This window comes from Triplophysa dalaica, chromosome 9 (assembly GCF_015846415.1).
Source record: "Triplophysa dalaica isolate WHDGS20190420 chromosome 9, ASM1584641v1, whole genome shotgun sequence".
NCBI lineage: Eukaryota > Metazoa > Chordata > Actinopteri > Cypriniformes > Nemacheilidae > Triplophysa > Triplophysa dalaica.
The window spans coordinates 14,575,074-14,601,412 of record NC_079550.1 but is presented as its reverse complement, the minus strand read 5'-3'; the positions used below and the strand labels follow the sequence as shown (position 1 = coordinate 14,601,412).

General features: G+C 39.8%; 1 protein-coding gene and 1 long non-coding RNA gene across 4 annotated transcripts in view; one reads left to right on the top strand and one right to left on the bottom strand.

Moving 5' to 3' along the window:
- bcas3 (BCAS3 microtubule associated cell migration factor) overlaps positions 1-26,339 on the bottom strand; it is a 196,549-nt gene that overhangs the window by 133,994 nt on the left and 36,216 nt on the right. For all 3 annotated transcript variants that reach the window (XM_056757181.1, XM_056757183.1, XM_056757184.1), the window contains exons 14-16: positions 19,908-20,041; positions 15,036-15,300; positions 3,341-3,491 (exon numbers count right to left, since the gene is read on the bottom strand). In XM_056757181.1, the coding sequence (XP_056613159.1) occupies positions 3,341-3,491; positions 15,036-15,300; positions 19,908-20,041 (550 nt within the window). The remainder of the gene's footprint in view (positions 1-3,340; positions 3,492-15,035; positions 15,301-19,907; positions 20,042-26,339) is intronic.
- LOC130428893 (uncharacterized) lies at positions 22,271-24,398 on the top strand. Its single transcript, XR_008907510.1, has 2 exons — positions 22,271-22,838; positions 22,964-24,398. It is a non-coding gene; the product is annotated as an uncharacterized LOC130428893 (long non-coding RNA).

The window sequence follows — 26,339 nt, the reverse complement described above, 5'->3', positions numbered from 1 at the left end:
GACAGCTGGTGGTCGCCAAGGGCAACATCCGCACTTCTAGCGAATAATCTTTCACAGGTTTATCTCTTTGCTTGCATGGCCAGTGTCGCACTTCCAAAGCCATTAAAATGAGGTGATCTGCGTGAATGGTTTACACGGTGACATTTCACATGGTCCCGTAGCTTTAAGCTATTCAGACAGTCATTACTGCACTGAGACAATGGCCTAAAAGCAGCTCAATTCCCATATTACACTAAGCCTCTCAACATCTGTGAGGTCAGAGGAAGCCGCTGTACACTTGTGACTGATCCAAACCATACAATAATACACAAACTGCTGTTATAGAGAGAACATTTCCACCAAAATGATCCTTCAGGTTCATATATTCATATATTAACCTTTTCTGTAGATTACATTATTACACCACAAGAGTCTTAATATCATTTCTCAATCGTCGCTGTTTTTCCGAAACTTCGGCTGTCCAAATCTTCAGGAATTGGAAAAAACTTTGTACTTTTTAAATGATTACATACTATGTTGTCAAAGTTGAAAAGCACTTTTTAATGCTTTTTATTGATTAGATATGTCCAAAACCCAGTGATAAACATTAAGGGTGACTAATAATTATGATTTATAAAAATCACAAAATACGGAGGGACAAGGTTTCAGAAGGAGAGAAGCGATATGCCAAATGCAAAATGCAACCAGTAATACAGAAAGACTTATTCACATTCAAAGATTTGTTATTCATGTCATTTTAGCACTAGAGCCCATTGCACATTGAGTCCGAAGTTTGCATCCGAAATTTCAGCACGTTAAAAAATAAATACGAATCACATTGACACACTGCCTCCAATATTTTCGTCTGTCATAAAAAAATTCGGACCGGATTCGATTTTCTGCGTTTTCCGCATCCGTCAAGCATTTTGAGTGGCCTTTTGTAACAATTCAGAGACACCGTACGAATGAGAGCCAGATACGAAAAAACGCATACGAAAATTTCGGACTGTATGTGGAAAGACCTTAACGCCGCAGACTTATTTATACTAAATACATCAGTAGGCATGAGGGCTGGAGGAGCTATTGCACTGACTGATGAAGTGATTCTAAAGTAAATCAGAAAGGATACGTGTCATTTAGCAGACACATGGAAAGCAGCGGTGATGCCATCAGGGCTCCTATCAGAGCCAGAGATCTCTATACACTGACAGATTTGACAGCTGAAATCAGGGGAACAGCTAAAGTGCTTCTCAGAAAAAAGGTCACACATTGAGCTTCTAAATAAGCAATTGAATCAGACACTGTTACACTCACCCAAGAGCCTAACCACTAATATTCAAGCTTGATATATAGATTACAATTTGTACTGAATGACACATAAATAATATATCTAAAAGTCTGGATGATAACAAACCGAAACATTCTCTGTGTGCTTGACTTACAATTCAGATTTGAGTTCAGATTAAAGGTCCAGCGTGTCATTTTTAGGAGTATCTGTTGATAGAAATGCAATGTAATATACATAACTATAAGAGGTCTTAAGAGGTGTGTAAAGACCTTATATGATGAAGCGTTATGTTTTTATGACCTTAGAGCTATTTGTATCTACACACACAGCGGGTCATATTTTATGGAATTCGCCATGTTTTTTCTACAGTAGCCCTAAACGGACAAACTGCTCTACAGAGCGCGTTTCGTAAATATGTCACTCCATTGGCAAAGAAGCAAAAACGTGACAAGATATTAGTTCTGCGTAAGCTGCCAAACTGCTTCGAAATATAGGGGTGGAGTGAGCTGATGCCGCTAAACATTCTTCAAAATGTTCTTCTGTGTTCTGCAGAAGAAAGTCATATAGGTTTGAAATGACATGAGGGTGAGTGTACTATACAAAATGTACATCTACACTAGTGTACATTCGTATACAATCAATTTAACAAAATGTAGCTCACACGCAGGTAAAATGCATTCCCCACATCACGCTGGCAGTCTGATTCAGCTGCAACGCCAAACGTCCAATTGCATTAATACAGACGCTCTGTTTGTAAGGTGGGAGGCCTCCCAGGTGGTGGCCAGGCCGTCTACCCTCAGATCAACAGCACTCAGAGCTGTGGCTGGGGAATGGCAGAGTTTTCGGGGCATGTTGACGGGCAAGGAGGATATGAGCAAAGACAGGAGGGTAGAGGAAAATAGCTGACATACATAGACGACAGAGCGCAACGTAGGCCTTCTCTCATCAGCCACGGCATATGCTAGCCTCAGCTAACGGAGGAAAGACAGACTCAGAGATAAATCAGGGTTGAACTGGGACTGCAACGTGAGGACAGAAGACCACTCTGACGTCCGACATGTCAGCGTGAAACACGCAGTCTTGGGTTCAGCATGCGAGCAGAACTGGGACTTAGAGCATGTGAGGTTTTCAAGCCCAGGAATCAAGTCAATAAGCGCTTTGAATGATTCAGACTCCAAACTGATGGACTTTTGAGGCGCTTAAGACACTTTTGATTCACAACGTTCTAAAACAAGACTGTGAAAATGACAACAACCGTGACAACGAGAACCAGGGCATCTATCACATCTGCCCATTGGAAGTCAATGACCCGACCTTCCAGTGTTTCGTTAGCGAATTTCCTATTCAAACTTTGTATTTAAATAAAAATAAACAATTGGAATAAGTCATAATTATGTTTAGTCAGTATGTAAATGCCCACTGCAGTCATTGATACGACAACCAGTCTTTACCGCCGTCTTCATGTTACATAGAGACCGCATGCTACGTCCAGTAAATGTAATGCATCTGGCTTTGGAATAATTGGACCGCGTACAGCGAAGTTCCATATGCGGGTGAAACCAGGTTTGCATGTTTGTGTAAATTCAGGCAATCATCTGGCAAATGACGGTTTGATGGCACTTAAGTCCGGCGCAAGTCAAGAGTTCATGCAAAATCCAGTGCGTTTCAATATCCAACACTGTTCCCGCAAATGAGACATGGATGAACGCTTTCGTCCGCAACGGCTGTAATATTAATAGTCCTTAATAGAGGGATTATATCTTATTGTTTTGAACAATGTGTAAGAGACAATGGGCAGAATACAGTGGCAGTAAGAATGAAGGCAGCAGGTCTTTCCAGTTTCAAACCTGCACAGATCACCTGCCTTCGCGTATCGAGGAATTTATTTCTGTGCTCATTCTGTTGAGTAGTAAACAAATAAATAAATAGGAGTTCCGGTATTATTTAGAAAACAGTACAATATTTATAGTTTAAAATAACGATTTGTATTGCAAATAGTGCTATTAAAATGAACTGTGGTCTGCGTCAGGTCACTTTGAAGTGATCCAGGGTGTGTAAAAAAAAAACACTCACCCGGTACGTTTGGTGATGGTGCCCAAGGTCATTGGCTGTTTGATCTGAGCCAGAGGAAGCACGACGGTCAAACTGGGCAGCGGAGACAGACGTGGGTTACCCATGTTGTTGTTGGTGAAGTTGTTATAGGATTCTTGACTGGTAAGTTTGGCTGCAAAAGAATAGAGAAAAGTAAGACATTAATACAGTCAAATTATTATTTTTATACAGACTTTAAAAAATCTATGTAGGGTATTTCTCAGTATTTAAATAAAAACGGTGTTTAGTCAACAATAAAGGTTATAACACGCATGCATGTCGTCGCTGTTTTTGTGAAGCCTTGGATGTCCAAATTCGATGTTTTTCAGAAAATGGAAAAAACTACTGTTTTTTTTATAAATACTGTGTTGTCAAAAATGACATGCACTTTTTAATCTTTTTTTAATACTTTAATATTGGTTAGATATTTCGGAAACCTAGTGACAAAACCTAAAGGATGACTAATCATAAGGATTTATGGCAAAAAAAAAATGGTTACGAAATATAGAGGTTTCAGGAAAGCACAGATACATTCAATGTAATAAATTGCTTTTTTTTGAGAGAAACAAACACGACTGTTTATCCATCATCAGATAAAGATCTTAGATCCGAACTTGGATTTACTTTCAGAACGCGAAACCCCAAAATCCATATAGTGCACATGCTACGCACACTCAACACACAGAAATAATAAGTACTGCTTTTTGTTTTTCTAACTCCATTATTCTTTTTCCTTTCAACACACAATTTTTGGCCCTACGAAATAATCTCTGTGAACATTTTCCTTGCTTCCATTGTAATATCACAGGGAAGAGGGTATTCAGAAGGTTGCAGAAATACCTGAGACACAAAACAATGATTATCTGAGGGCAAAAGCACTGAGTGCAGCCGTGCCACAGTGTTGTAGGGGTTTTAGATCATTAGCCAGCCTCTCTGTCTCTCTCTAATACCGAGAAACGCTGTCTTTGTGCTTAACCAAAGAGAGGCCATTTAGGCCTCATGGCCCTCGATAAAGGCTTGCTTTGGCTGGAGACATTACACAAACCCCTGAGCCATTCCACACGGGGCCCGGATCTCAAGAGCCCTTCACATTTCAAAACCACTACACCCCAAGCGCAGCCACCTTTTGTGTGCGAGAGCGGCCGAAAAAAAAAGGAATTTGAACAGGAAGCAGCCTGAAAACCCATAATGGTGCTTCTGACGGACAAAGACGAGAAGTAGAGGAAGAAAAATCTTAATGAATTTAGCATCTTTCTAAGAAGGACACACTCTCTTGGTCTGCACTTTTTAACCCCCACTAAATCCTTGACCCGGTAAACGTTCGCAAACGGCATTACGGCGGCCGAGATTAAATTTCTCGACGAGCAGACGCCTCACTCGGATGCCGCTCGGACGCTGTTCGGACACTGCGGGTGATGTGAAACTCAGGCGCGGAATGACGAAACCCGAATGTGGCAGGGCCTGGCGGAAAGCCCCGAATTTGGCACGTCAGAGAGAGGCAAGGCGCCTGGCCAGTCAAATCGACGCTGCCTTTGTATCCGTCATTTGATTAATGACTCATGTGTGATGGCCAGCGCAGTGATACACGACAAGCCAATGGAAAGAAGATCTATCAATGTTAATCCATAGCCTTCGCATGTTTAACTCCAAGGGGACAGCTGGGTCACCCTGTCACCTGACCCCTCTGTTCAAGCTCACTCCGCCCCATTTGCATTTTCTTCTAATGGCACAGACCTGGGCTCCCTGTCACTGATATCTTGTTTTTCTCTCCCAAGCTGTTCTATTTGCATCGAATAAAGCAATGAACACAACCCATCCATCTAAATGTAAAGTTGTCCATTTGTTTAAAGACGATTTGGACGTTTCGCAGAAAAAGTCAAAACGCAGATATACGAAAACCACCAGCGCTTTTTAAATCACATAAACATTGACCTGAATTGCAATAGTAATCTTGACCGTCGCCAATGTGCTGCCAACTGGCTTTTCTAATTATCGAATGGGAACGGTAGAGAATTGAATGATTCTCATTCTGTTTGCCTAATGTCGCCATTAATGATTCTTTCTGTAAATTTAAGGAAAAAAGCTACTGTATCATTCTACTGCCAGAGAAAAAAACATATTTACATTTTTTTTATATGTCAGAGGCATCATGAATGCAATCTATAAAGGCATTAACTATACATATTTAAAACAAATATTAAAACAATACAGCAAAATAATGAAATAAAATAAGAAATAACTGCTTTAAAGAAACAGTTAATACAAATATTCTTTCTTAATTTACTCAAATTTGTACACTTTTTTGGTTCTGATGAACACAGAGAAAGATATTTGGAAGAGTGCTTGTAACCGAACAGTTCTGGGCCACCACTGACTACCAGAGTAGGAAAAATTGCTTTATACATTTTTTTGTTCTTTCGAACACAAAATAAGTTTTGAAGAATGTAGGAAAGCAAACTCTTTTGACTGCCATTTAAATTTTTCCTACTATGGGAGTCAACTGTGGCCAAGAACTGGTTACAAGCATTCTTCCAAATATCTTTCTCTGTGTTCATCGGAACAAAAAAATGTATGCAGATTTGGAACAATTCAAGGCTGAGTAGATGATGACCAATTTTATTTTTCGGGTGAATTGTTTCTTTAAAGCTGCAATCTGTAACCCATTTTTGGTTTAAGTAAAGACAAAAAACTGTTACTGATGAATTTAAAAAAAATCAGTGTTCAAAACTGTCTCCTAACTCTGATTCACAATAATAAATATTTATAATTTGAGCTGTGGGGTTGCATTGGGAAATGTCACTTTTTATAAGCAACGTAAAGTAGACATATTTTCATCCGTATGAAAACTATGCTGCAATTTTATGTATCAAACAGAGATGGCGACAAAGAGGCAAAAGTTATGGAATGCCGCTTTAATTGATTTATAAATGATGTAAACTGATTTATAATCATATTTTATAAATATAAATATGTGACAGAAACAGTTAATAATGATTTGTTGAGGAATCAAGACTAGTTTTGTGCGTAGAAACAAACTGTTTTTTTTAAAGCGTACTTCAGTCTACTGAATCAGTCGAACAAGGAAATATTAACAGAAAATCATGGAAATTATGTGATGATATTTTTAATACAAATTTTTTATTCAGAACCGGTTCTTGGTTCTCAACTCCGGTGTCAAACATTGAGAAAGTGCCAGGCCTCAATTCTGACAGAACATCTCCAGGAAGACTTGCATTCCTAGAAAACTTGTGTTTTCCCAAACGGGGAATACTTTGATATATTCGGTTTCATCCATTCATCCGTTCTGTGCTCGACCAGGTTTCCCAGACACACCGAGAGTAGTTCACAGGAGGCAGGGATTAAAAAGGGAGGGGAGGAGGGAACGGTGAAGAGGAGAAGGAACAATGATGGTACCGCCGCACTCAGGGGGACGCCGTTGTCATGTCAGGTCTACGCCAATTCCCAAAGCTATCATTTATAAAACACACACTTTTATAGGAGGAGCGCTACAAGTGCAATGGGAAAAAAGGAAAGAAAAAGAAGAGGCCAAAAAACGCCGGATAAAAGCAATCCCGGTGGACGCAGTGAAAACAAATTAAAAGAACCATTATAAAACGCAGATGCTGCAAAGAAAAGAAACTTTACAAGATTTACTGTTTTCAGAAGAATGATACATCGGTGGAAAAGCCATCAGTAGCCGTGTCTGGTGAAGTGCGTTTGCCTCTTTCACAGCATCATCTCCTCGCTGCTATTTTCAGGCTCTTGGTGGGGTCAAACCAGCTTATGAGAAAATTACAAACCACCATTTTTCCCCAACCAGGGGTGAATGAGAGCGCTTTTAAAGTGACAGCGGAGGGTTTTTTCCCCTGCAAAGTTTTGGGGTTGCAATACGCTCTCTTCCTGATGTACGCCATCCGCTTTAATGAGAAGAAACATTATATGAAACTTCCTGACTATTACCAGACTCTGCACCGTGTGACTGTAACGACGGCAGACTTCAGACCACATTAAAACTGGTATGTTTTCTATTTGCCTCATTCCATATACTGGTTTCATTGCAGTTGCCATCTGATTACAAGTCATTACATCATGACATAAATAATTGCCTGATCGCACAATGCGGTACAGCGGCAGAAAAAGCACTAAAGGCATTCAGGCACATCATTTATTAAAGTGTGTTCAAATGTGCCCGCTATGAGGCTGTCTGAAATCCGATCCAATATTTTACAACAAGTCAACATTTACAGCTCATCAGAGAAGCACCTTGGTGACAGTGGGAATCTACACTCTTCTTTGACTCCGATAACATCCTTACTGAAACCATATGTGAGCATGTTTGTTTGCAAGGCCACTGCGTGTGTGTGTGTGTGTGTGTGTGTGTGTGTGATGAGGAAGCTCTGGATGTTTCACCTCAGACGAGCAGACTTTGCGAGCGGCGCATGAGAAGATGAACAGGAAGGCATTTGCAGACTCAATCAATGCACCTCAGCATGTGGCTCTGATCAGGAGCACGTAATTCGATCATGTCAATGTACTTATGGGTAAGTGAGGACCATATTCTCTGCTCCCAGTCATGAACGCTGCAGTGTCATTTCACAGACGTCTGAATGAAACCCTATGCTGCTCCATCCACAAAACAGGCATGTTTTACAGAACAAGTTCAATTCAAAGCACCATGCTGCTGGCGATATTGGTAAATATGGGTTTAAATCTTTCAGATTTTTCTGAATCAGAATCAGAAGAGCTTTATAGCCAAGTGTGCTGCATACACAAGGAATTTTCTTTGGTGTTGGAAGCTTCTAGTACAGACATTCAACACAATAACAATACAATATAATAAGATTTACAGTCTTAAAGAATCTAAAATAATCATTTAAAATAAAAGACTATTGTACAGAACATGGGGGATAATAACATATAAGAGACATTGTAAAGGGTAGTATATACTAGAATATATCATCTTTCGGCTGAATTTCACTAACAATAATGTAAGAATAAAAATGCAAATAATATTTTATTTACAATAATGCATTTTACACTGTATATATAAAATTATATATGTGACCCATATATGTGGTTTAAGCACGCTTTAGTCCAAAAATGAGATGATGAGCATCAAAACTGATTTCAAAATTGATTTCATTCCTATGATTTCAATCTTTGACATTACTCAGTCAATATTTAAGATATCAACATTATATTTTAAGTAGAAACAGTAAATCACATAAAATGAAGCTGGTTTTCACAGACTGGTATACAGTATCTCAATATGAACATCTATAGGTATAATGTTGAAAAGTGTCTTAGTCAACCTGAATTTACTCTATTAATGTTAATATGATTTAGTAAGTAACAAACATTGGTTTAGACTGTAAGAGCAGTATGACTACAGCACAGTACCACAGCAACCAAATAAAAAGAAAACGGAGCAAAATGCCCTGTTCATGTGTCTCAAACGTGTTAACCCGCATTGACAAATGAGGTTTCCTTCAATAATTATTTAAAACATTGTTCCAAGAACCAGAACGTTAAACTAATCACATTTTCCTAGAACTTAATTGCTCTATTATGTTTCCAAACACATGCCAAAGTGATAATTTTAACCTGCCTGGACCAATGACTATTTTCTAACATTAAAATATCCAGTGTCCAACTTCAACATCTATCCGGCAGATCTGCCAAAATCTAAAAACAAAGGTGGTTTTGACTACAATAAGACATTTAACACAAGTCACAATTGTGTTATTTCTACAAAAACCTGCATATCCACCAGCTTTTCTGGCCATAAAGTAACACAATCCATCTGTTTGCAAACCTTAAAATTAAAAGTGGCTCTTGCGGTTTTGGTTGTACAAGCTTTAAATAATATATTACTGAAACACTATTCAAGTATTAATTTTGAACTAAATATGCACAGAATCATATCAGACTTCTGCTGGTATGGAGAAGGGGAATGCTGAGTTGCATCATGGTACAGATTCAGTGTGGGACAGTACAAGGACTTAGGTCATGAGAAGTGTCAAAATCACATTTCCTCACAGTGGGAAAGGGCAGTGTATCATCGTGGCTCACTCTTGTCTAATAAAGACGCACCAGCCCACTCGAAAAGTTTTCACATGAGAGCGAGACCCACAAAAGAAACATACCAGGCCACCCAGGCCAAACAGAAGCACAACCTCAATGGATGTTTATAACCACTGTGCCAGGGGTAGAACAACATTACGTGGACATAATACAAATAAAAAGAATCACATATCACATTGTTTTAATAAAAAATAATTATTTATTTATTAACTAAGAATAATATTTTTTTTTCATTGCTGCTGGTGTTTTATTACTATTACTATTATTATTATTATCATTTAACCCTCTTCAGTGTTATTACTAATATAATACAATACAATATAATTTAATTATTAAATAAATAATCACTTGATAAAGATTATTGACCATTTTTAAAAGCTATTTTAACAACAACAACAATAATAATAATGATTATAATTATTATTACTACTATAACCACTACTGCTACTAAAAAAAATCTTGTCAGACAAATGATAAAAACCATGCATCTTTAAGGGAGGGTCCGGAAGTGAACACTAGCGTTTGCTTTTAAGAGGAGGCCATTCATACAACTCAGAACAAATTATAGACTAACTTCCAGCCCTTCTGCTGAATTAGATTCATATCAAGACAGAAGAAGGTAGTGTGCATGATTCAGCCTTAAGTATTTTCCCTCTCTGTCAGTGGTGTGGAATAAGGAAGTCCCATTTAATAGTGGGCTGCGAGAAAAATCTGAGAACATAGCGCCACACAGAGGCCTGGAAAGGTACTGCGTTCACAAGTAAAACAGTAACCAGAATAATAAATCTTTAGGATGAATGATGCCAGGCTGTGGTATGTTAAAACAAGAGCGGCTCTTTGATCCCCGGCTGATTGTAGACTTGTTTTTTGGTGAGCGGAGCTCCGCTTTATCTTTAGTAGTCAGGGTGTTGCAGTACGTTGACTAGGTGTTCCTAAGATGGAATTTGAGAGTGTGTGCGGCACAAACCGGGGAGGAGGCAGACTGTGATTACAGACAGTGTGTTTGCCGGCCCTGCCTGTCCAGATCAGATCTGCTCATCTGGCTAGATGTCCAACACACACACAAACACACAGAAGTAAACAAAAGTGATTTGTTGATTGTAAATGATTCAGTACAGGACACACCGAGTGTGACACAAACTGAGGACTTCTATAGTGCTATAAAGCCACATCTCTGACAAGACAACAACTGCTAGATCACACAAGAAAATTTGTTTAATATCTGCCTTGAACATTTAACACAAAAAATGAACAAAACTGTGTAACACCCTTCACGCAACTGTACGGATTTGGCTGCAAAAGCAGAGTTTCCCATGTTGGATGGCGTGCAGAATAAATTGGCGTCGAGTTTCGAAGCCACGGCGCTGAAATTTCCACATCGCTTTGCTCTAAATATTGTGTCATCTGCTTTATAAAAGCATCTATGTTTGTCTGTGTTTTACTTTACAATGATGGATGACACAAACAAGACGTTACTGATAAAATGAGTGTTAGACACAAGCAAGCTGTGCATTGACATTAAATGACTCAAAGGAAGCATCCTTTTATCCTTCATTCAATAACAGTGATTTAATTGTTTCCTGTTGCGCCTTGTTTATAAAATCCACAAAAAGATCACAAAGTTGTAACAACTTATAATAGATTTTATGTACTGTAGCAAGGAAGTTAATGGTGACCACCGCAGGAGAAAGAACCAGCTTTCCATTGCACTTCTCACATCCTCGCACACAGCCAACAACAAGCTAAACGTCGACCAAAAGCGACGGAGTATGTCTTAAACAAAGCTAGCCCAGAATGAAAGGAAGCCATAGAACAAGTGACGCCTAAAAAAATGATTTAGCTCCAGCTTTCATGCACTTTATAGGTAGTCTATACATACAGAACAATTTACCAAAAATAGCACCAAGTGTTACTAACACTTTCTGTTAGGACTGAACAAAGAAGGTCCTGTCGAATTATCTAACAATGAACCAAAGGCAGGGGAATGTGCTCTCTAAAATAGAAAAAATCCTCACTTAAACTGGGACAGAAGTTTCTATTTTTACAGAGTGCCAGGTTTGAAGGATGTGTACGGTTCTAGTTCCTTCCTTAAATCAATGAGTTGTCACAGGAGACAATCGCGGGTCCACTGTTGTGGCTAGTGCACGGCAGCTTCGGTTATCCATCATTTATTCCTGCCGCCTCCTTTCACACTCCCCAAATTGTACAAAACAAACGGAAAAGCAAGCGGAAAGTTTTGTGTCTCGTATCTAATCTCTGCAGCAAAATTTGTGGAAAAGGATTCAGAATTGCAACAAACAACAAAAAAAACTTATTTATGCCGCAAAATGTTTCCTAGAAAGGATTTGTTTTGAACTGTTGAAATTCTGTCTTCATTATGATTTTTAGAAAATCAAGTTTAAGAGTGTGAATGAAGAATAAGGAATTACAGATTGTGTGCAATTCACAAACATTCTTAAATGTTCAAGTCCTATTGTTCAGTTGTTATTCCTATTATGAGTTTCATATTAAAAGCAAGTGATAGTAGTTGTAAACAATCATAAAAAATAATTCATAAATAAAAACAAGGTAATTAAACCAAGTTATATAGTTACTAAAAAATTATTAGTTAGGGAAAATTTTGAAGTAAGTGGATGCCACTTTTCGCTGACTCACTCACTCACTCACTCACTCACTCACTCCATAGCATTTCATCTTAATTTCGAAGCCACATCCTCCTAACCTTCCATCTACAAGTTTAAGAAATTTAGGAATAATCCTTGAGGTTATAAAATCCGGATGGTCAAAGGTTGCCTTCAAGACACATAAACTGCACGCCACTGTGGCCTGCTGTTTCTTCGACTTTCCCGTCCTGTTCCCAGTCCAAAAAATGTCACCTCAGAACCCCGTTGTCACCGTGGCTCAGCGGGCTAAAGCTGATAGGACTAATTGTTGACAGGTGCTTCTAATGCCGGGCTTTGAAAAGTGAGTCTGATTTACGACAGGGCTTCAGAGGCCCACTTTCACGGCTGCTGGTAACCGGCCCTACACCAAACGCTGTGCATTCCGGCACTGTGATGTCACAGCCTTGCTCGGCTCAAAGTGGAAACAGACAAAACTTTATAGATTTTTGTTAGACAGGCACAAAAAAGATGAGTCAAATGATTAAGAATGACATTAATATTGCCCGTTAACTAAATCAAATTAAATCGCAAATGATCAGATTAACTAAACCGAGGGGCAGTTCACACCCCCAAACAAAATTATTTTATAGTACATCTGCAGCATTCAGTTTCCACTGGTCTATGTGTCAAACAAACATCTTTGGGCGCTGAGTCACATCTTACTTTTATAGCGTCATAAATAGCGTATGAAAGCACTTTTTAAATACAAGGTGTCAAGTCACAAGAAGTTCAACTATAAAAAATAAATTTTTAGCACCCAAAAACAATCGTTTTTATTATATTTAAAATTGATTTTTACCAAAGACAAGTAATGTAATGTTGGCTTAGACACAGCATCCACGTTTACATCAGTTATCAAATGATTTGCCTTATTCTGAGTAGGCTAATATTACTATAAAGGTGTTTACATGAGTTGCTTTAAGAATATTCCTTTCATGTTTCCGTTTTACATGTTACACTACATAGTTTGATTAATGGCATACGTTATAACGTCCCTAAGCGATGCCGTTCGACGTTCCCTCCATAATTTCATCCATCAACAAACAGTTCGTCTTCGCCATGGTACCACATACACTTTTTGCTTTTCATTTTTATTTTCTAGAATTGTTGGCATCTTTCTTGTATTCCGTTCAGACCAAAAATGTGCTTTCTTGCTTGAAGCCATGTTGTTTGGCGTAAAACGAAATGGCTGTCTACTGCCGTGCGTGTGTGTAACCTGTCGCAAAGTGCCGCGAAAGTTCGTACGCGCCGGTAATAGTGCGATTAAGCTGTGTACATGTCTATATCGCACTTCGATACTGCAACTAAAATATGAGTTTAAACGGATTAAGCTAATCAAAAAGCTCTGTTTACATGGTCCATTCTTAAACAGAGTATTGTCCTAATCGTGTTAATATCGGATTATTGTTGTCTGTGTAAAAGTGGTCAGTGTGGTGTACTTTGACAAATGACTTTGAGTGACAGAGTAAGTGAGCCTCTGTTGAACTTGTGAAGTTTTGTAAACACCCCATGACTGACTGAAGCCTCCAGTGTGTATATAAGCAACAGGTACAGGTCAGGCTATTGATTTATCAGAAGACCTCTGTTTTGTGGACTGAGGAGTGCTGATAAACAAACATCACTGACCGGCAAGCCAGCTCCTGTGGAAATCAGCACAGACATGAGAAGTGTGTGTGTGCGTGTACGTACGGTCAGATGTGGTCAGTGTGAGTATGTTTGCAGCCAGGGACAGTGTTTGACAAACATCACACGGTATTGTGACATAGGTGAATGGGCAAAACCACAAGGTCTGCTGGGGTGACTTCATTAACCCCTAAATGGCCAGAAACATTTAGGGTCACTTATTTACTTCTCATTAAAATGACGGAAAGACACAAATGTACTAATGGAAATTATTTGTTAGTTAAAAACTACATTGTTTTAACATATTTAAAGTAGACCACCTTTGCCTAGAATTTGCTTAAATTTTAAACAACAGCTCCCATCTATTCTAGACCATTATTGGCTGCATTTTTATTGTTTAGTCCTAGTGATCTAATTTCAAAGCTTTTTACATAGTTTTCTTATTGCAAAACAAAAAATTATAACACAATAATGTTATATATAAATGACATTTTTCTCTACATAATTTATATTAATAATTTCTTCCGTATGTCTTCGAATTCAAATTGTTTCATTTTCTTAAATCATGAAAAAAAAATATTCAAGTGACCCTAAACTTCTGAACTGTACATATACCCATGGAAAAAAATTAAGAGACCTTTTATAAATTGTTTTCAGATGTTATTATTTATATTTTTCTATTTTTGGATTTATTCTGCCAACTTCTAACAATTTTCCCCTAAATCTCAAACAAAAATATTGTTCCCATTTGCATTTATTGGCAGAAAATAAAAACTGGAGAAATAGGTCAAAAAAACACAAAAGCTGCTCTGTATTTTTACAGACCTCAAATACAGTGTAAAAAAAATTGTATTATTATTAAATTTTAGTTAATATTCTTTTTTTAAGGAATAGTAATATTTGTACATGTTTTTAGCAAAAGTTTTTACATGTGTAAACCTGGATTTGTATCACAGTTTTCATTTGACTTGTCATGTTGTCTTTCACATTGCTGTTTGATGTCACTCCTGAGGTTTGATTTTGTTGAAATTTAACAGACACTGGACTGGAATGGCCACAATACATCTAGAAAAGCTCATTAAAAGACAATTTGGAATGGTCTCTTAATTTTTTCCACGGCTGTATATATACAGAGACGTGTATGTATTCAGAGACAGAGGGAAAGAGAGAGAGAGAATGTGCATATGACAGTATTTTTTTAAATGAGCACGATCCCTGTAGCATCCTAATATAAGATTGAGATGTCTTGGTAAAACCTGTCACAATACACACCACTTATTTTCTCAAAACAGCATGTGTTTGCTCACCATGTAGCGGTGATCCAGACGGGCTACTAGAAAGTCCAGGAATGGGGCTACACCTGCCGCCCTGTTTACTGCTCAGCTCCTGCTCGATCTCCTCCAGCCCAGCGCTCTTCTGGAAGCGGCTCATGCGATTGACCACGCGTGGAAACATGTGGGTGCGGGCGCATGGCGCTCCACCGTACGGATTAATGGGAAAGACGTGCGAGGTGCCACGAAGAGTACTGATCACCACCCAACGGCAGTCATGGCTGAAACAGATGTCCTGCACCTAGGAGAACAAACAGGACACGCTCAACACATTGTGGGGTTTAGCTTTGATTGTTTACAACAGCCTGTCATCGATTTGATTTATAATTTGAATCTGAAAGAAGAGGCTTGTATTCTATACAATACTTTAAAGCAATGCCTTTCACAATTTAAGACTGCCTTATGTGGCAATTGGTATTTCATGTATTTTAACTTGTAAGTGACATAAGAGTTTCTAGTTAAGAGGCATAGATAAAATCTCTCAAAAGTGTGTCACGGGAAGACCGAAAGGAATGAATCACGCCAAGGTGTTGACGCTGATCAAAAGATTTAAGTTACTGGCAGGAAAGATACACAAAGAAAGATATTTGGAAAGCAACTTTTTGACATCACGGACTGCCAAGTTTTCCTGTAGCTCAGTGGTAAGAGCATGGCGTTAGCAACGGCAAGGTCATGGGTATGATCCCAAGGATTACACATACTTAGAAACAAATGCAAAAATAGTCACTTTGGATAAAAGCATCTTCCAAAATGCATATATTTAAATGTACCATAGTAGAAAAAAATGGTAGTCAAGGGTGCCCTAGAACTATTTGCTTTCCTACATTCTTCAAAAACTACTATGGTAGTCTATTATGTCTCAGAAATGTCACGTATATCTATTTCCAAATATCTTTATTTGTGTTCATCAGAACAAAGAAATGTTAGGAACAACTTGAGGTCCAGTTAAGGATGACAGAATTTTTTTTTTTGGGTGGAGTATCCCTTTAAATTTTGAAAATCTAGCAATATGTTTAAACACAAGACCATGTCCTGTGTGAACCTCCTTCCTCAAGAGAAATTTCCAGCAATTTTACACTTGTCCTTACCCTACTTGCTCTGTCATCGGCAAGACACACCTAATGCTCTTCTACAACACTTTTATGGATAGCCATCAGTTTCTGGAATGCATCTGTCTGGCGATCCGTCTGATTTTAGGCCATTCTGCTCTATCTGTCTCACATCAGTCTTACGGTGAAGATGCCAATCAAGAGATCAGCGATGACTCAGGACCAGTGACCTAGCAATGCCATTCCATTGTTTCATTTTACAGCTCTGTTAGTGCATTTTTTCAGGTGACCAAAGCAGTACTTTAAAATAGTTAACCAGACACAAGAGGGGCAACAAATCAAATGAGCTATTTGGTCAGTCATGTGCTGCTCCGAACATCTAAAACTGTGTACGGCCTCGGGCAACGCCGGCCATCAGCAGCGAGTTATTTACCTTCACGCACACTGAGGTCGTTCCTGGTAGTCAGAACAAGCACAGCCAGATAAGGCCGGGTACCTGCGTCCGCCCACGAGGCATTATCGTCTCTTTTATTTGTTCTGCTAAAGATAATGCGTCTCGGAGGGTGCTTGCTTTCTGCAGTTTGAGCTGTTTACAATGCCAGATCAAAGCCAACGCATGGCCAGGCAGCAAACCTGGCATGAGCCGGTGACACATTAACCACCTCTTCCATCTCAGAGGAGCTGCGGGCCACCTCGGCCCCGTGCTCACAGAGAAGGCGAAATGAGAATGTTTTACACGCTCTCTGCCATGCCTGGAGGTGCTGGGTAAGGTAATGACGCCTCAACAAAAGGAGCAGAATTAAGAACTTTGAATGTCACCCACAGGCAAGAACACTGCTTGCAGTTCAGCATATTTGACCCGGCGTGGAATCCACTTGAAGGGCAAAGGGACAAATGCAATTTTGGAATAAGAAGTGTTAATTCAGACCTGTTTGACTTTGTTTTTTTATATATATCTTATTTTGTGTTCTGCAGAAAAAAGAATTGTAACCATGCAAAATTAGACCCCTTTGACTTCAATTGCATGGACATTTCTCAAAATATGTTCTTTTGTGTTCCAGAAGAAAGGATCATATACTGGTTTTGTACAATGTGAGGATGAATTAACTTTAATTCGGAATTTCTATATTTGTGTGAACTTTTCCTTTAATACATCACTAACGTAATGTAGAAAGGGCAATGCAAGTTGAAAACTACAAGTGTTGCCTACAGACAACACCTGACTTTGCTTAACCGAGTTACACAGCACATTTAAATGCACATAAAATATTAAAACAGTGTTCATTTGAATGAAGTGTTAATATTTGTCATGTAAAAAGGATTTAAAAGGGACAAATATGTCTGGCATGCTTTTAGAAAGCAGGCTGTGACAGAAAGTGTCAGTGGGACGGTGCGAGCGTAAGTTCTAGGAAGCGGAGCAGAGAGCAGGTTTGTGTGCGTTTCCAAACATGACACTAGCTGAGCAAGTAAGGGTCTAAGCCCTTTCGGGATAAATATTAGTTTAAGTTAAGCAAATAAAACCTTACAATTTGCCAACTAGAGAAGATATTGTGGTGGAGCAGCTGCAAGGCTAAACAGATGAAACAGCATTTGGGAAAGAAGAAAACGAAATCACTGGATTTAATTCCCAAACTGATTTGTGCAATCGTCTAATAGATCACAAGTTAAGTAAATTAAACTTTAAAGCGCCCAGATAGATTACCAAGCCTTGGCAGATGCAAATGACCAGACCATGTCCTCAGATGTCCCCTTTAACTATTCAACCCGAACAATAATTATAGAAATAAAACATGCCGTCTACTCTTCTAGACGGCTATTAACTTTTAAAAATGACTACTAAGATCATTCCTAAAGGAAAAAAACGGATATGAAAAAATCAGAGGTTTAGACACACTACACCTTGTTATGTTATGAGAAAACGGTCTCAATTGTATTTTAAATTTAGGCTAATGGGCCGGGTTTGAAAGTACACAACTGAAAGCATATATCTTGCTCACGTTCCAAATAAAAAAATCGAAATTTAGTGTGTTTAAAAGTTGCTTCTGGATTTATAACGCTGAGCTAGAACGACAAAATTAAAGAAGCTCTTCGGCACTACCAACGGTCTATTAACAATGACTAAAGAAAAGTCCAGGAGCTGATGTTGAACCACGACAGCGCAGTGAGAATGTCCCCTGACTACGACCTCACGTCCCAAGATATCCTAGGTGTTATAAGCTTGAAGCTTGACCCTGAGGTGCAACAGTAAAAACTCCAGTCAGGAGCACAATCTAAGCTCTCAACATCTGTCTGAGGTATTTTTAGCAACTTTTCTTGAACAGTCCTAGTGATTGAAAACACATTGACAACACGAACTACATCAGGACATTGGATTCCAGAGTGTAGAAGACTGGATTCGGCGACCACGGAAAATTACAAAAGACCAACTGCCAAGAGCAGAAATATTACACATGGAACCACGTAATATTGTTTTGAGCTGGGGGTGAAAGATCTCATTACACAAAAACAAGCCCTGATGTTCTTACCCATTAGTTGGCAGACATTTGAATAGCAACTAGGTCTTGCAGAAAAAACCTTGGGGGTTACTTTCATGCTTTACCTGCACTTACACCTGCAAAATAAATGCTGGTCTACATACAGCAGAACCGGCAGAGAAGCGCCGTGTTCTCCTCTGTGTGAAGCTCGATGGTACATGTCTCTTGACAGTATTTAGATAACACGCAGGGATTCACGGACGATGAAAAGCATGTTTGAATTGCAAATTTCCAGAGACGTACAAGTGGAGGCAACCGTAAACAGTTGTGGGTGGCCCACAAAGACTTTAAATGATTATGCTAATGATTAAAAGAGCCCGGAAAGGCAATATTTCATCCCTATAACTCCCCACAAAGCACGCGTTTACATGTGTGTGTGTGTGAGCTTTGAAGTGTGATTCATATCCCACACTGTCCATGCATTACTTGCAAATCCAAGTTTTTTATTGATATAGCCGCCATTTAGAGGATGTGAGTTTGTGTTTCAGTATGTGTATGTGTAATGAAGTTTTCAGTATACCAGACAGTGTGGCATTGACGAAATAATAAGGGTAGTTGAGAAATGTGTCCTATGGCACACAAACATTTAAAAGAAGAAGAACAATGAAAATACATTACGCAAATGTATATGATAAATATAAATAATATAAAATAATTGTGTTTGTTTTCTACTTTTTTGTGGTCACACCATAAAACATGAGGTACGGGTTATTTGTAAACTATAGGGATAGTTCATCCAAGTATAAAAATGATGATATCATTTATTCACCTTCATGTCATTTAAAACCTGTCTATGGCTCTTTATTCTGTGAAACACAAAAGAAGATATTTTGAGAAATGTCTCAGTGGTTGTCCATACAATGGAGGCCAATGAGGGTCAATGTCGTTTCTTTACCAAAGTTCTTCAAAATATCATCTTTATTGTTCTTAGAAGAAAGAAAGTCACAAAGATTTGGAATGACATGAGTGCCAGGATACGTTCCAATGAGTGATAAAACACGGACTAGAACAAAGAAACCTGGACTAAAACATGCAATTATTTGATGAAATTAAAAGCAGTTGGACTCGACGTGATCCTTACGACTTACAAAGGAACCAGGTGCTATCGGACACTATCAGGAAACGCTATTCCACGCAACATATCATTGTAAGCAGCCATTTCACCGAGAAATTTCCCACTCAAGGGAGCGTGTTTTGCCGTGTTAAAATGGTGTTCACGTGGTGTTCTCGTGGGAAAGTCACGTGCACACCCTCTACAGATTTACCTTAGCTTCAGTCTCTCCTCTGTGAAGAGTGTACAGATGGTGAACTGCGCTCTGGGAGGACGCCCATGGGTGAGTCAAGATTTGAAAAACATGGAAGTCGTGGCCAAGTGTGTCTGCAGTCACCAGCAACATACCTGAAAGAGAGAAAAAAACAACTTATGTTTCAAATCATTATCGAAACTTGATGAGCAATCAAATGTGATAAATCTGAGCTTTCAAAATCTGTCCCAACTTTGACTTGTGGTTAGAACACCTGGTGCTTCTGTTGCATCTGGCTTGTGTCATTCCCCAAAAAACAACTCCGGACTTAAACTTGACCGAGAAGAACATAAGTTGCAAAAAGATGGCACCGTGGCTGCCTTCAAGAACTAAACATTTAATGAGACACGTTTACAGGGTTGTAAAGGGCAAACATGTTCCATAGCATTTCCACTGCAATTTGTGCTCTAGAATTAACTACATGCCGAGATCTTCCTCCAGCTGTCAGGGCCGGAGAGTACGCGGATCCGTTTTAAACACAACCGCAGGAGAACCCAAGTGGAACCTCTGATGACACAGCCTCTCATTTTCCCACTTTCTTTGAAGTCAGAAAAACTACACAAAGTAGAAGTTCTTACTGTAAACAACACGTTTACTAAACCGCACCAGAAAAAAACCAAATCTAACCTCCGTGAAAACGCAACTCCACACACTTATTCCTAAAAGCAGTGTGACGGGACTATAGGCTATTTTTTCCACACACATGAAAGTCAGGTCACTGCTGCTTTGGAAACTTTCTTCGAGACTGGGATTAAAATGGATTTAGCATCTGCCTAGCAATCTGCCTGCTGTAATTTAACATGACAATAATTAGCGATTTTCCGATGTTGGATCTTTAAAACAGAGGGGTTTCAGTTGCGTCTTTATTGGGTGGTCTGACAAATCTGAAAAGCTTGTAGGAAGATCAGAAGAAACGCCTGCCGACGTGTGCGAAAAATAGGATGACAAAGGACGTCCTGGATGAGCTCATCCACTCTATTTTTACCCATGTTGCGTTTTAGATTTGACACTCGAAATTAACATCTGCTCAAGGTGAGGCTTTGTCATCTAAGCGAGCGGCAGGACAGGAAGCGAGGGGGAAGCGATGCGGTGGGCGAAGGAAGGGTCCCGCCGAGATTGCGCCTACGAGAAAGAAAAACACAGTCGGCCAGTGAATTAGACAGCGGTTAGCTATTTATGCTGTATCAGAAGACTAAACCAAGTTACGGCCTGGCCATAAAGTAACCCACGCCCCAAATGAGGTGCCAAGCCACAAGAAGCATTTGCGTCAACTGGGAATACATGGAAAAGAGTGCCTTCTAATTATAGAGGCTACAAACGGAAGCGCGGAGTGATTAGGAGTTTAGGCGCTGCGGTATGTTTATCTGGGAGCTTCCTCTCTCTCGCCTGCCGCCCGCCCGCTCGCTCCTCACCCTGGCTTTGACGGATGAGGCTTGGCCGGGACGCGAGTTTGCTGATGGTACACTCTGTTCTCCAAAAGCCAGCCGAGACTGGAAACCCAGCTCTGGGGCTATTGCGGCCTTGTTGAAATACAGGACCTCGCTGAGAGGCGTCAGTTGGTTATCCTGCGGGAAGCTAAATTAAAAAGAGAGCCTCTCGGTGCTGGTGAGCTGCCATACATTTAAGGAACCCGCGATTTTTGACACGTCCTATTTATAACGCCTCGTCTCCAAGACAAATGCATTATTTATGACCTTAAGCAAGGAATGTGAGCGAAAACCGCACGGTTTCCCTGCGTGTGAGATAAATCCGTCCCTCCACACGAATCAATTCCTACAAATATCATGAGACTATGAATGCGCCGGCTTCTATTTTCATTCCTGCTGTGTTTTGTCGGTTTCCCCTGAACAAGAAAGCAATCTGCGAATTCACATCAAAGTTATTTTAAAAGTGTCCGAGCCGACTGACTCGATGATCTCAGCAGCCTGAAAAGTGAACACAGAGGCCCTCCGACTTGGCAAAGTCGGAAAAGTATCCCTTTCAAATGAACAACACTTGCCAAAGACCTTTGAAAAAGAGGAAATCTCAAATTATAAACATGTGGATAAACCTTAAAGGGGAGGATGCTGGGAATCGGGACACTCTACAACCAATGATGAGAACTTTACACAATTTAACGTGAAAGAAGGAACAAATAAACATTTCAATCACTGCGCTTTGTCCTTGCGGCTGCCTGCGTCAGTCGTAAATGCACGACCCTCGATCGAATGCTTGCGCGTGTTTTTGCTGGACGGCCTCTCTCGTCATGCGGCCATTACGGAGGTGTTTATAAAAAGCTGTGGAACACACGCATACATACACACACACACACACACACAGAAGGTTGCACATCTCACATCAAAGCCACCCACTCAAGCCCGGAGCAAGCAACACTCACTTAGTCCAGAGGCCACCCTCACTCCAACCATCAGATAACAGTACTAAGCAGAGGAGGAGACCTGCATGGGTCAACATGCAGTCAATAACTTGTTAATCTTTTACAGACTAAGTGGGAACTTCTAAAAGCTGGGCTGTTTGATCCCAACCTGGAGGCTGCTTTTGTGCGTGTGTGCGTGGAGCTTAGGATGGGGCGGGCGGCGTACCGAGGCCTGGAACGGTGAGCCAGGCGAGAAGTAATGGCGGCTTCCATTTCTCTGGGTTGCAGGGATGACTGCTGCGGATTCCAGAAGGGGCTTAGTTACGAGCACGTCTCGCAGCGTCTTGCGGCCACGGACGCTGTTTATCTAGGCACGACGGTACAGAGGATATGCTCTTTAAACATGGCAGACTGCTCCTGTGGCCATGCTGGCTTGGAGTGGCACTCAACGCTCTTAGCTACAAAACCACATCCACAATTCAATTGAGAGCTTCGAGGACGGGAGGGGAAAAATAAAAAAGTGGGAGGAGGAAAAGGTGCCCACGCTTCATTTGATCCGCATTCAAGCCTAACGAAGGAGAATGTTTATGTATTTGCTTTACAGCCAAACCACCTGTAAGCGCTTGAATATTAATAGATCATAAAGGCCTTTTCTCGGCAGGAGGCAATCATTGCTTTAATACAACACTTCAACGAAATTCGGCTTCTATGGAATCGGTGTAACCAAGGTGACCACGAGGTCACGTCCATACAATAAGGATGGAACAGCACGCTATTACTAGGCCCACGCGGTACCCACACACATATCTAATGCTGAGAGTAGAATGAATCTGTGGAAAGAGTTAAATATAGTCAAATGTGTGAAATAAGCTGAAAACCGTAACAAATTAACCAATGTATGCAATAAACAAATGAAGAAGCAGGAAACTTATAAAACAATTAATAATACTTGGGAGAATTCTTCGAAAATCCTAAGAGCATTTCTTCGAACACTACGTCTAAGAAATAAAGCTCTCAAACCTGAGTTAGTGATTTTTAAGTGACAATTTCATCTCAAGGAATGAAAAAACACTGCAACCACATAAAAACACAATAGCAGCACAGCGAACACTCACAAGTAAACACCAAACCAATTGTTAAAATATAAAAATGTAGGTGGAATAAACTTCTGAGATTAGTCCGGTCTCTCAGATCTCTCTCAATTTTTTAGAAACAAACCGCCTTTGTTAATTTAGATGATGCCTAAAAGTACAGTGAAACCTGTTTCACACTCAGATGTGGAAAATACGTCTCTTTTTAAAGCTCGGTCAGCCTAAAGCAGATGTGCTTTATGTAAAAGCACCAGACAAATTAGTTAAATCGCAATCTCTAGATAAGATACAGACTGTAGGAAGCAAGAAGTTAATCCTTTCTTATAATTCCTGTTCCTTTCTCTGCTCTCTTTCATTTTAAAGGCTTTCGCTGGCTAATTAATCCTATGAAACACTCACCATATCAAACCAAGTTTCACAATTATTTATGCTGTGCTTAAGTAAATGCGGTTCATTTGTCAAACAAGCTTAAGAGTTTCTCAGGACAATGCACGATTCATCACACCCAAGGTGTTTGGGAAAGAAGCCCTGGATCCTTTTTGCAAATCTGGGGGAACTTTTAAGGCTAAAACCGACTGGCTCGGTAAACTAACACAAGCGTTGAAAAGTTTAAAAGCATAAAGCTGTCAGCAAAAATGTGGTCCACACAGGCAATCCTTCCTACAAAAACAAACTAGACACTGGTGGTGACCCAGAGAAGGAGCCTCGGACCAGGAATCTGCAAAGAGGAATGAAGGGGGGATTTGAGAGGATGTTTCCATTGAAACCAAAGCATCCGAAAAAAAGCATCTGACCAGAATTTTACAGCTACAAACTGAGAGACGGACTTCCCATGACACTGCTTTTATCACCTTTTGGAAACATCATTAAAAACGCAGCCAGCGGCAGACAATGTTATTGTTGTACTAAAATGCCTATGTTGATATGTCTAGAACTGAATATTTTGTATATTCTGTATCTCCTGTAAAATATTGACTCTTAAAAAAGTAAAAACCCCAAAATGTATGTTTCAACACATGACTGCATGCAGATAAAAAATAGACAAATCAGTATACATCTTCTGAAAAAATAACAACACAAAAGAAGGGGGTGGGAGGTTGGCCGGATAATTTATATGAGCTGGGATTTTAACAGCTATTGTGCAATATTTCGATATCTGGAAAAAAGTATGCCGAAGCTTAAGTGGGAAAAGGAACATTACAAAAATAAATACGCACATCACCAGCTTTTATAATGCCATTATAAAGTAGAGCTCATGCTCCAGGCATATTCCACTAATGCCCGCTCTTTGCTTGCAATGTGCATTAAAGTGTTACATCGCAGGCTGGGTCTTTAATCCCCTCCTGACTGTCCCTCTGTGCTTGGACACGGAACAAAAGAAATCTGATATACTGTCACAGCTCCATTAAAACACACAGAGTGTGAATCTTGACACCTTTGAACCCCACAAAACATCAACATCTATTAAACCCCACCAACAAGCATTTCAAAGCATCAGAGGAGCTCAGATCCATTCTTAAAGGTTCAGTGAGTGAAATTTAGCAGCATCTAGGGCGAGGTTGTGAATTGCAACCAACGGCTCAGTCCACCCCTCCCACCTCCCGTTTGAAGCACTACGGTGGCTCACACAGGACTAAGATGTCTTCAAGTGTTTGCTTCTTTGGAGATCATGCATTTACAAAAAGAGCGGTTTGTTTGTTTAGGGCTAACGTAGAAAAAACATGGTGAATTCCATGTAAGGGGACCCTGGGTGTATGTTGATAGAAAGAGCTCATTCTAAGGTCATTATAACATAGCGCTGAATTATGTTAGGTCTTTATACACCTCTGAAGACATAGTTATGTGTATATTCTATTGCATTTCTGCCAATAGATCCTTCAAAAACTACGCACTGGACATTTAAACTGCTACCTCTGAGTGAAGATTGTTTCAATGAAGAAAAAATATAAAGACAAAGGGAAACAATAGGATGTTCAAGTTAAATGTACAGTGGGGGACAACATTTTTTTTGATTATATTTGTCATTATTTTTCATTACAATTGACATTGTCAACATTATAAGTGATAAGTTAGATTATTTCACTGGTATGTCCTTTTAAGACAGCAGACAAATGAGCTGGAATGCACAGATGATGTATGTTATCCCTGCATAACATGATAATGTTCCAAAGAGCACCTCGAGTGCTTTAAAAAAGGGAAAAAATATGACCATATCTACATATACTTAGTTTCGATGAGTGACCTAGAACAATTGCTCATTACATTGTTATTACACTGTTCCTTAAAATTGGAAACAGATTTGCGGACCCCACTGTAAGTTTAGCTTTGGTCAAGAAATCATCAGCAACAGACAAACTTCAGATCATAACCCCCTTAGTGGGTCTACAAGCCAAAAAATGAACAGCGCTAAACCAAGCTGTCTCGCGAGAGCGGCTTCATTGATGCTTATCAGTTCAATTACAGTGAGTCTCAACGGCTGTGAGATCTTTCCACCCTCAAGCTACATGTGACGGTTCCTTACACCAATTTCTCACTCGACTATCGACTTTTTACTTCAAAAAAAGAACAAGGAGTGATTATCGGACACTCTGGTTACAGTGAGTCCAGAGCACCGCCGCTCGAAGCAACATCCTTTCATTACACATCTATGAATAGAACCTCCAACACCACAGCAGAAGCGCCGGGACGCAGACGGGCCACCATTTTCTACCCTCACTTTCTGTTGTTTGTCCAAAACACACTGTTGGGTTGGATTTCTTACATAACTGCTTTTCGTCTTTTGGTGGTGTTCCGTACGTTTCAGTCAATGTCCCGTCGCCACATAGTCATTTCAGCCTTTTCCCTCCATGAACATTCTGTGGTTGCCCGAGGCTGGTGCGAAACTTTCTCCTGTGGCTTTAAAAGTTCATTTAGGACAAGTACAGCCGAGTAACAGAGGTTAAATGT